The sequence below is a fragment of the Hemitrygon akajei genome, chromosome 11 (assembly GCF_048418815.1).
Source record: "Hemitrygon akajei chromosome 11, sHemAka1.3, whole genome shotgun sequence".
NCBI lineage: Eukaryota > Metazoa > Chordata > Chondrichthyes > Myliobatiformes > Dasyatidae > Hemitrygon > Hemitrygon akajei.
In genome coordinates, this window is record NC_133134.1 from 57,483,598 (window position 1) to 57,495,619 (window position 12,022).

General features: G+C 39.5%; 1 protein-coding gene across 1 annotated transcript in view; it reads left to right on the plus strand.

The window, feature by feature from the left end:
* The window catches only part of lmf1 (lipase maturation factor 1), a 711,060-nt gene that overhangs the window by 335,891 nt on the left and 363,147 nt on the right, over positions 1-12,022 (plus strand). The window contains exon 5 of the mRNA XM_073060944.1: positions 4,661-4,726. Within this exon, the coding sequence (XP_072917045.1) occupies positions 4,661-4,726 (66 nt within the window). The remainder of the gene's footprint in view (positions 1-4,660; positions 4,727-12,022) is intronic.

The following is a 12,022-nucleotide window of genomic DNA, read 5'->3' on the forward strand; positions in this document are numbered from 1 at the left end:
GAAAGGAAAAATAGGCCAAAAAATATTGAGAACATGAAATGAAGAGTCCTCAGAAGTTACATTTAATGTCAGAGAATTGTATACAATATAGATCCTAAAATGCTTTTTCTTCGCAACCATCCACAAAAAACAGGAGTGCCCCCAAAGAATGAATGACAGTTAAATGTCCAAAGTCCAAAGTCCCCCCAGCTCCCCTCCCTGCTGCACATAAGCGGCAGCAAGCAATGATCTCCCTCCCCCCGCACTGGCAAAAAAAAAGCATCGACACCTGCCACCGAGCACTCAAACTTGAGCAAAGCAACAGCAAAGACACAGACTTGCAGTACTCCAAAGACTACGCGTTTCCCCAGTATTCGACATACCACAGGCTCTGTCTCTCCCTAGTAAGGGAGAAAGAGATGTCTCCATTTCACAGCGAGAGGGGAGACATAACAAACAACTCACTGGTTTACGATGTTAAAAGTCCGTTGCATCGCTTTTTCTGAGCTCTGTGCCCAAAGATCTCAGGTCTCTAGGTACACAGCCTTAGAACTTCCAACTCCCACAACACACTGATTTCCTGCCCGGATACCGACCTCCGAGCCCTTTCATCTCCAGAGCCATGAAATCTCGGACCTCCGAAGGTAAGTGAAGCGTGCCAAATAATGGCCAGTCATGAACCTCGAGAGTGGGTCCCATTCCCGCAAAGAACTGTAGTCAGTGTGTAATTCCAGGTCAGGGTCTTCAAAAGAACCCTGAAAGGGAAAAATAGAGATATTAAAGATAGAAATAGAGCTGTTTCTGAAGATGTAAGCAAAGGAATCGCCATTAGACACCAGAGATTCTCCTAAGCTCCTTCTCCTCCAGTCCATTGTGATTTTACAAATACTTTTCTGATTAACCCTGTTTAATTGAACAAGGTGCTACATAGTTGGCCAGTAAGATGAGTGGAACATGGGAGCTGGGACCTTGGCTCCCTTCTATTTGTAAAATGTGCTGGGCTATGTTTTTATCTAGGTTTGATGATTTATTAATTTCTAGAGATGTACAACTCTGGACTCTCCCTCCTTCGCTCCCCCCACACACTTTTTCCTTACCTCTCTCCTCCTTCCCCTTTCCTCCTCCCCCTTTCCTCCTCCCCCTTTCCTCCTCCCCCTTTCCTCCTCCCCCTTTCCTCCTCCCCCTTTCCCTCCCCCTCTCCCTTCCCTCCTCCCCCAAAATCCATCCCCCTTCTCCCCTCTCCTTCACCCTACCCTTCCCCCTCTCTTCACTCTCTCTCCTCTCTCTCCCTCTCCGCCCTCTTGCTCCATCTTTCTCATCCTCTCTCACCTTCCCTCACCCTCCGCCCTACCCCACATACACACATATAGTGCTTCACATTCTCCTTTAATTTTGAAGTCTCTTGTGTGAAAATAGTCATTCAGAACTTTGCACATATCTTCTACTTTCCTATGTTGCCACAAATTGGTTTCAAAGAGTTTACTTTGCTATCTTGTATGCTTTCACATAGTTAAGAACAAAATCTTTAGGGGTTTTCCTTGCTTTTACTTGATAATATATTTAGATTCATCTTCTTTGTCTTCCTAATTTTCATTTTATATTTTCATCAGTGTACCTCCTATATTATATTCCTGCCAAGATTAATTCTTGATAATTGTTATAATATTCTTTTGTTTCCATTGCGTCTCAAAATGGGGGGTCACTCTGTTATTGGGAATTCATTTGATTTGAACCCATGAGTTTTTCTCATCACCCTGATACTGACTTCTGCAAAGTAGCTGTTTCTGATTTACTTTGACTATATCATATCCCATTCTGCCCCTATAATATTTTATAACTTATGATTTATCTTTTCCTTTCTCTATTGCTAATTCTAATCAGATTATGATTGCTGCTTCCAAACTTCTTTCCCACTGCCACCCTCCACTTGTGAGGTTTTTTGCTCAGCACATTCAGAACTGCTGCCTCCCTGTTATGGTCTGCTATGTGCAATTAAAAAAAAATTATCTTGAAAATTTTTCTGGGAAATTGCAATATTTTGATACCCTTTACTCTGCAACTGTATTTGCTTTTCACACTTAAGAAATTTCTTTCTAATTTTGCTCTACCATATCCCATTGACTTTTGAAATCACTAGAACACTCCTAGTAACGTGATAGCTGATATTGTTTTCTTTTTCCATTCAAATTGCTGTATATCACCTCTTTGGTTAGTCTTTCTCACATGTCATTCCTCCTCCCAGCTTTAATTGTTTTCTTAAACCAAATTTGCTACATTCCCTTTATCCTCCTCTATTGTATTTGAAAACCTGAATGCCAAGCTGAGCTGCCATTCCTGCCCAACTTTAGGCCTTGTCCAGTGATAGTTGCAATGCCACACTTCCATATGTTAGTCTAGACCTTAAGTTAATCACTTTTGTTGCCAAGTTAAACAATATGCAATTAAATTTTGTCATCTTATTTTTCATATTTTGCTTTTAAATAGTCCCCCTCCACCAATTTTGTAAGAATTTCATTTCCTCTGGTTTGTACTGCACAAAACCCTTTGCATCTCCATTCAATTCTGCATTTCCTTCCCACACCTCACCATGCCTCCAACTCTCACCCCTTTTAGGGTCCTTCTTAAACCTTAATTCTTCTGACAATATCACTTCCTTTAGCTCAATGCCAGCTTTTTTTCTGTTGCGCGAATTGTGCTCTCTTGGTTCGTCAAGGGGAATTTTAGCCTCGGCTATATACCTAAGTCCACTGGAGAATCTGCAGCTTGTAAGAGATGAAAGAGTTCGGTACACTGTGTCATGCATGCCACCAGGCCATATGGATGATCTCCCTGCTGCATGTCCTTTTTCTTTATCTTCTTCTTTCTTATCTAAAAACCCTGCAGCTAGGCTGAGCTGCCACATTAATTGGCAGAATTGCAAATATGTAGTCCTGGCCCCACTGAATTACTGTTTGATCACTAGTATAGTATTCAACAAAAAGAAAAATAGAAACATTTTTACTCTGTTGTCTTTGGTTGTAAAAGTTGCATTTTATGCACTACTGAAAAGCTACACAGTTGTTACGCATGCAATATTAATGTTTAAATTATACAGAACAAAATAAAAAATGAAGTTGGCTTGGAATGAGCAGTAGTATCCATTTAAATGACAGGAATATGTTCTCCAAAATTTGACTTAATAGGATTCTAAACAGCATCCAGAATATTCATGAAATGTCTTTGGTCCATGCAGTTATTATCTAGATGAAATGAAGCAATGTGGAATAAAGGAAGGAACACTTAACAAAAGTTATAGTGGTGTCCAATCTGAAGCTTCATTTGAAATATTACAGCTTAATAACAGAACTAACTGGAGAATGGGAAAAGGTCATCGAGATAATCTTCTGTCATCCTATTCCGTTCTTTTGCATGTTTTCCTATAAAGTGGTGTTTCCTTGGTGACAGCTTTGGCAGTATGCCTCTTGAATTCTTGTGAGATCACCTCGAGATATCTCTGTAATTTGAGAAAGAAAAGGCGGAGATTGGATCAGATTTTTATGACTACTGATGTATTCTTTGGTCTGTTACATTATAATTCTAATCAGAATCTGCCTACACTTCAAAGGCCCATGTCAAGCTACATAGCTCCAGGCCCATGCAATCTGATTGTGTATCTTCCTGTCAATGGGATTGCCCTGATCCAGGTGTCTTTGTTGTTGTAGGCCACTGATTCATTTTTATTATTTGCAGTGATGAAGAAATTTAATCCACTTACAGTGGGTTGAAAATGTTATCCCACATTTACTTTGGAATTGAAATACAGGACAAGTTCTCATTTGCAATGCATACATGTTCCACTACAGATGCCTACCTGAATCAGAATTAGGGTTATTACCACTGACATATGTTGTGAAGTTTGATTTTATGCCGCAGCAGTGTAATACATTAAAAAAATTAAGCTAACGTAGGAAATTTATCAAAATAAACACATTGTGCCAACAGAGAGCAAAATAGTGAGGTAGTGTTCACGAGTTCATAGACTGTTCAGTAATCTAATGGCGGATGAAAAGAAGCTGTTCCTAAAATGTTGAGTGTGAGTCTTCAAGCTCCTGTACCTCCTCCCTAATGGTAGCAATGTGAATGCGTCAGTGTCAATATTAATGGTTACAGGAACCATGGATGCAACAATTACAAAAGATTAAACAGGCTGGTGCACACACAAGGTGCTAGAGAAACTCAGCAGGTCAGGCAGCATCTATCTGAGGAATAAACTGTCGACGTTTCAGGCCGACACCCTTCATGAGTTGGGTCCTGACTCAAAATGCTGACTGTTTATTCCTCTCCATAGATTAGGGGTTTCTGATTTGGGGTCCGTAGATCCCTTGTTTAATGGTAGGGGTCCATGACATAAAAAAGGTTGGGAACCCCTGCCATAGATGCTGTCTGACCTGCTGAGTTCCTTCAGCATTTTGTGTGTATTGCTTTTGTTTCTTAAAGAAATTTTGCAGTGACCTGGCCTATAATTTCCTTACAGGTTATTCATTTTCAGATGGTTTGTTGGCTATGGAATTGTTTATGTAAACATTGATTTCAGTTAATGATGATATTGCAGCAAATATTGTTCAAATTCTGTATATTGATGTTTTTTGCATTTGTTATTGAAGTTGTAATCTAAAGTGAATACCTTTTGTTATATTAACAGGGGCTGATTAAGATCCGTGGAGATCGCTGTTGGAAGGATCTGACCTGTATGAACTATCATTATGAGGTATGTGCAACGTAGTGGTATTTCAAGGCTTCAAGATTGTTTAATGTCATTTCCAGTACAGAACTATAAAGGAGAACAAAATAATTGTTACTCCAGATCCAATGCTACATATAAAAACACACTGATAAAGACAACAATAATAATAAGCCAGTAAATATAAATCTATAAGATAGCTTATATACATAGATTGATTATACAGTATGTACATAACAGGTACAAGAGTGTCTGTACATAAGGTCATTTTGACAGGAAATGATAAAGTAGTGGTGGGGGGATGTAATGGAGTGTGTTAGTCAGTGGAGCGTTATTGCATGGGGAAAATAACTGTTTGTCTGATGGGCTTGTCGTGGATGCTACATGGCCTCTTCCACAATGGAATTGGGACAGACAATCCATGAGCAGGGTGGGTAAGATACTTCATGATATTGCTGGCCTTTTTCCACTACCTTTCGGTATATATGTCCTTGATGGCGTGTAGGCTGGTACCGGTGATGTGTTGGGCAGTTTGACTACCCATTGTAAAGCCTTCCTGTCCACTGCAGTGTAGTTTTTGTATCATGCAGTGATGCAGCATATAAGGATGCTCTCTACTGAAGTATATCAGGACATCTTGGCACATCTCTGCAGAATGACTAATCAGTGCGAGATATGTAAACTGATTTTAAACAGTATAAATGAACTGTAAACCGGTTAAATACTCTGTGTGTGTGTGTGTGTGTGTGTGTGTCTGTCTCTGTTTGTCTCCATCCATGTGCACAAATTTCAATGTATGTCAAAAATGCACCAGAGAAAACAGTGGCAGTACATGAAGATATCCCATGTACCCATTTGCATAGCTGTCCATTTTATCTTTGTATTTGTGTCTGTGTGGGAGTTCCAGTAAGATGGTGATGCATTCAATCACAGTGGCTTCAATGAGTCAACCAAAGGTGTTACTGTATTTTTTAAACATTTTTTATGATTACAAGACCCTGCTGAATATTAAGAACTTAAAGTACTGAAGGTCTACCCATCAGTGAATTGCTTGTTGGTGGAGAAACTGAAGGAGCTGGACTTAGTGTGGATATTGCTTCTGCCTTCATCAGAGAGACATTGGAGGAGTCAGTGTGCACAGTGTGCACAGTCTGACAGCAAGTGATTGTCTTAGTGGCTTTTCTTATGATCAAAAGACCCTGTTAAACATTGTTAATGTGGAATGTTGCAAGTCCAATTCACGGACTTGTTGGTGGGTGGCAGGGGTGAGCGATGAGGGAGCGGCATGGCGTTGGTCATAGTGAGGACTAGGCCTCAAACTGTGGTGTTGCCTGTTTACAGCCGCCAAGGAGAGAGATGTCGGAGTTGGTGCGTTCCGCCGGAGGTGGTGTGGCGAAGACAAGCTGTGTTGTGTTCGATTGCAGATTGCTGCAACATTAATGGATTCAGGGTCTTGGACTATAACTTACTGTGTGACTCTGTTTTACTGCTATCTTATATGTGCTATATGTGCAGTGTGCTGTGTGTAATTGTTGGAACTGTGTTTTTTGCACCTTGGCCCTGGAGTAACGCTGTTTCATTTGGCTGTATTATGTATGGTTTACTGTTTCCTGGTTCAGTTTATCATGTTGAATTTCTCCTCATCATTATTGTCCTTGGTGTTATCATCTAAAACCATGTTGTTTTGTTCTTACATGTATGTTGATAACAGTAAGTGTGATTTGGCTCAGTGCTTTACCAATATCATGATTTGTTTGAGCTGAAGGTTCCTCCAGGTTACTGCAGAGATGGTAAATTGATTGTTTTATTTCCAACTAATGCTAACATGCACATGCCTTGAATGCTATTTATTTCCCAATTCTTACAGTAGGATGAATTCATTGGTGAGCATTTTTACTTTTAAACTCAATAATTTCCTCCACCTCTGCTCTATCATCAGGTTGATTTTATTCACAATTGAAACATTTGGTGTGAGCATTGATTTCTCACACTTCCAGTAATCCCGCCCATTTCACCATTCTCCATTCCTGTTTCCCTCTTTCACTTTATCTCCTTACCTGCCCATTATCTCCCACTGGTGCTGCTCCCTCTTCCCTTTCTTCCATGATATTCTAACCTCTCCAATCAGATTCCCTTGCTCCAGCCCTTTATCCCTTTCACCAATCAACTTCTCAGCTCTTTGCTTCACCCCTCCTCCTCTCGATTTCACTTATCACCTGCCACCTTGTTCTTCTTCTTTCCCTCCCTCCACCTTCTTATTCTGACTTCTCACCTTCCTTTCCAATCCTGAAGGAGTGTCTCGGCCCGAAACGTCGACTGTTTACTATTTTTCATAGATGCTGCCTGACCTGCCGAGTTCCTCCAACATTTTGTGTGTGTTGCTTTGGATTTCCTGCATCTTCAAATTTTGTCATGTTTATAACTCATCTCTGACCCTTTTTCTTTGCTACCCATGGAATAATCCCTATGTTAATTAGTTGGACTAACTGTGCACCCAAAATTTTACCCTTGTATAGCACTTTGGATGTATACCTAGCATGCTTTGTTTTCTACTTTTGTTCAATGTCTGCAGGCAAAGTTGCATAGTTGCATTCGAGGATAGATTTTATTAGAGTGCCAGGTTTAAGAGACACCACTCTGCAGCCAAGGGAAGCAGTATCTGTACTTTAGTGCAATAGATTAAGAAAATAAGGAAATTATAAATTGAGATCTGCAGTAACTGAATATGCAAATCCCTGATAAGTGTGCTCTTTGGAAATTGTTTAATTTCTTGTTCTTCCTTCAGTTTAGTACTAGGATATTTGATACTGTCTGTACTGAGGCATTTACTACAAAGCTTGTTCAATAGTTATTGAATTCTGTGCAAACATTTACAAAAAGATTTAGTACAACAATTATTAAACACAACATACAATAAACAAATCTTTGCATAAGGGTAATATTCTTTAACAGAAGACTTGAAAGGCCATGAATTGTGTATCATTTGACACTTCTCTCTCCTCTGGAAGCCTTACTTCATGTATATATGGCATGGGATTGGAAATATTTGTTTGTATTCTGGCTCCACTTTTATCACCTGTTGATTGTGGAGAGACAGAGCTTCAGTCATTCCTTCTGGAAATTCATTATCTATTGAACACTCACATCATTCTGTTGCAGAAACTTCCACCAATAAGGATATTTTTCAAACATATTTTAGTCTTTGAACAAATTTGAAGGCAACTTTAATTTTAAGAAGACTTAAGTTCAGGAATTAAGATGTCTTACTCTAGTTATGTAGGAACCAGATGAGAGCACACCTTGAATGTTTTCTGCAGGCCCTTTGTTCCTGTGAATGGAAATATATTGTTTGATGCAAGCTTGTATTAAAGGAAGTGCAGCAAAACTTGTCGGACTGATTACTAGGACGTCTTGTCTTATGAGGGCAATTTCTTAGATTCAGGGAAGGTTTGGAAAATTGCACATACATTTATTTTATTTAAAAGGCAAGATGGGAGAGTAGGATGTCACTCTCCAATTAGCTTAATATCTGTCTTGGGAAAACATTGAAGATATTATTATAGGTGTTATAGCAAAAAATTAGGAAAATCCAAGTTAATCTGGCAAATCAATCTGGTTTTATGAAAAGGAAATCATGAAATCATGTTTGACCTCTTTATTGAAGTTCTTCGAGGAAGTGCTATGTGCCTTGGATAAAGGAGAACTGGTAGATGTACTTAGATATCAGAAAGAATTTGATAAAGTGTTACTTCAAAGATTATTGGGGGAAACAAAAGCTTGTGTATGTATTAACAGAATGAAATGGTTCGAAGATTAGCTGGTCAATAGGAAACAGGGAATAGACATAAGTGGTTCTCTTTCTGATTCACAAGTTGTAAAGGGCCGGAGAAATTGGTTCAGGTTTTGAACTTTTTATCATTTATTTAGCTGTTTTTGTTCTGATTTTGCTAATGATACAGACACATATAAGAAAGTAACCTCTCTTCCTCAAAGGGCAGTCGACCAAATGTGAAACTGAATTTAAAATCAGATTACTTGTGATATTATTAATGGTGGAGAAGGCATGAGGGGCCATTTGACCAACTTCTGGTCCTGATTCATGTGTTAGGGATATTACACAGACCAGGCTTATATTTTCTTATTTAGAAGAATGAGGGGTGATCACATTGAACATGCAAAGTTATTAATAGGCTTGGAAGGTTGTTGCACGGTTGATGTTCCCTCAGTGTTGTTTAGAACTATCAGTCATCCCTCAAAGTTACTGCACAAGTTGATAGGTTGATTAAGAAAGCGTAGGGTGTGTTGGCCTTCATTAGTTGGGGGAATGTGTTTAAGAGTCATAAGGTAATGTTGCAGCTCTATAAAACTTTTGTTACACTACACTTGGATATTGTGTTCAGTTCTGGTTGCCTTCTGACAGGATGTGGAAGCTTTAGGGAGAGTGCAGAGGATGCTGAATGCTGCCTGGATTAGAGGGCATGTTTTCTGTGGACAGATTGAGTGAGCTAGGGCTTGAGGTGAAGAAGGATGAGATGAGTTGATAGAGTTGTACAAGATAATAAGGACCATAGATTAAGTGGATGGCCAGAGACTTTTTTCCCAGGGTGGAAATGTTTAATATGAAGAGGCATAATTTGTAGGTGATTGGAGGAAGGTATACTGGGGATGTCAGCGGTACATTTTTTGCAGAGAGTGATGGACTACCCTGCCAGGAATGGTAGTGAAGGTAGATATACTCAGTGGCCACTTTATAGGGTACAGGAATGGAACCCGGTGTGATTTTCAATGTGTTGTGCATTCAGAGATGCTCTTCTGCACACCACTGTTGTAATGCATGGTTATTTGAGTTACTGATGCCTTCCTGTCAGTTTGGATCAGTCTGGCCATTCTCCTCTGATCTTTCTTATCAACAAGCTGTTTTGTCTAAGCTGTTAACTGCTGTTCACTGGATGTTCTTTGTTTTTTTGCACTATTCCTTGTAAATTCTAGAGACTGTTGCATGTGAAAATCCCAGGAGATCAGTTTCTGAAATCATCAAACCACCCAGTCTGGCACCAGCAAGCTTCCCACCGTCAAAGTCACTTAGATCACATTTCTTCCCCACTCCGATGTTTGATCTGAACAACAACTGGACCTCTTGACCGTATCTGCATGCTTTTGTACATTGAGTTGTTGCCACATAATTGGCTGATTAGATAACTGCACTAACGAGCAGGTGTACTTAATAAACTGGCCACTGATTGTACATTAGAGGCAGTCAAGAAAGTCTTAGTGAGGCACACGAATGATACAACAAATATGTAGGAGGGAAAGGTTAGATTAATCTTAGAGTAGGTTATAAGGTCAGCATAACATCGTGGGCCAAAGGGTCTGTACTGTGTTGTAGTGTTTTCTGCTCTGTTCTATTGCTCCTGATGTCGTATAAGTAGTGATCCAACCAAAGACTCCACTGCTGAACAATTCCCCGTGCACGATGGTAAAGCAGGTCTGTACCATTGCATCAGTCTTCTCAATCTTCCTTGCTGCAATACTGCACCTCCAATAAGCTTGCCTCTGAAGTTGAATTAGCCAGGCAGCAATTAGGAAGTTGTGTGAATTGCATCTCTGATCCAGCACAATGAGTACCCCAGCCTCAGTCATTGAGTTACAGTAAGCAGACCAAACATGTGTGTCTGCATTTGCAGATTCAGCTTTGAGGCATTGCTAACTCTTTAACTGAAAACAAAGGGTTGGTCATTCAGGACTGAGATGAGAAAAAGTTTCTTAACTCCTCAGGAGCTGAAGCTTTGGAGTCCTCGATCCAAGTTGGATTTGGTAACTTAGTCTCTGAATATATTCAAGACAATTTTTTATATATTAAGGTAATCAAGTGATATGAACTATGTGAAGGAAAATGACACTGAGGTAAGGGATCAACCATGATCTTCTGAGTGACAAAGCGGACCATTCCTGATTTTATTTCTTGTACTATTATGGTGTTGAGAGAAGTTTACTTGTTGATACAGGAAGTGGTCCATGTTTTCAAGGGTAGAATTGTGTGGCTTCAGTCAGTTGGTAGAGCAGCTTTGTTTTCCGTATATGAAGTGAAAGGCTCATCCTATTGTTTGTTAATGTGAAGGAATTAGATTCAGCTTGCTCTGCAAATGTAGACATCCACAATTTTTGCCTACTTAGTTTAAATCAGTAACTGAGGTTGGGGTGCTCTTTGTACTGGAGTGAAGAAGCAGTTTACACCATTTTTCCATGTGTCCCATAGCTTAACTCATCAGAGTTATCTTACTGGAAGTATAGTGTTGCAGCAGGGAAGTTCAAGCAGCAGGTTGGCATAATGACACAGCCTTGCTTGACCTCATCGTGCATGGGGATTTGGTCACTGGCAGGATGATGATATATTTCTGGTGCTGATAATATCAAAGGTTTTTGTGAGATAGGAGAAGGCTACATGCAGTGGTTGATGCTCTTCCCAATTGTCCTTTTTTTTCCCTGAGATTTGCTGCATAGTATTTCTAATTAAATGGATGCAGGCTACTGGGGGGAAGCTGAGGGGGACTCTGGCAATGAGTTACTGTTTAATAACCAGGAGGGAGCCCTCTTATTACCACAATTGATTTTGTTTCCTTTCTTTAAGATAGCCAGAATTGCAGCAAGACATATTAAATAATCCCCCTTTGCTTTTTCTGGTTCTGGTGGATGTTTAAAATCTTTCAATATTCTTCAAAGCTAAGTGGATAATTCATTGTTTTCCCAACTATTATTTCAATCACAGTCAGTGCTACTTGGCAGTATATTTAAATGTATTGATCTGCTTTGTTTGTGAAAATGTGCTGTGTACAGAAGGCTAGAGCATTACTAATGAAAGCCCTGATGAAGGATCTTGGCCTGAAACATCAACTCTTTCTTCTACTTCATAGATGCTGCCTAACTTGCTGAATTCCTTCAGCATTTAGTGTGTGTTGCTGAAGTATTTCTGTTTCCTTTCAAAATTTGAGACTTTTAATAAGATGCCAAATAAATGTCAGTTTATTGCTAGAATTGAAAAGGTTAAAATTGTAGTTTAGATAACTCAGAAACTTTTGAAGTTTGTTTTGCGCTGACTATAATGTGAAACTACCTCCTTGAAGTGGTCTCACACTACTTGCCAAATTTCTAACTTCTCTCTCCAATTTTGTAATTCAGTTTGCATTGATGGAAAGTTTTGGCTTTGTATCAGAGCAAAACATTGCAGAAGGACCAACTTCTAAGTGAAATTATTGACTCAGTTATTAACTAATAGCTGTTATAATGTGGCATTTCTGACCTAATGTGTGAGGAATAGTGGTTGTA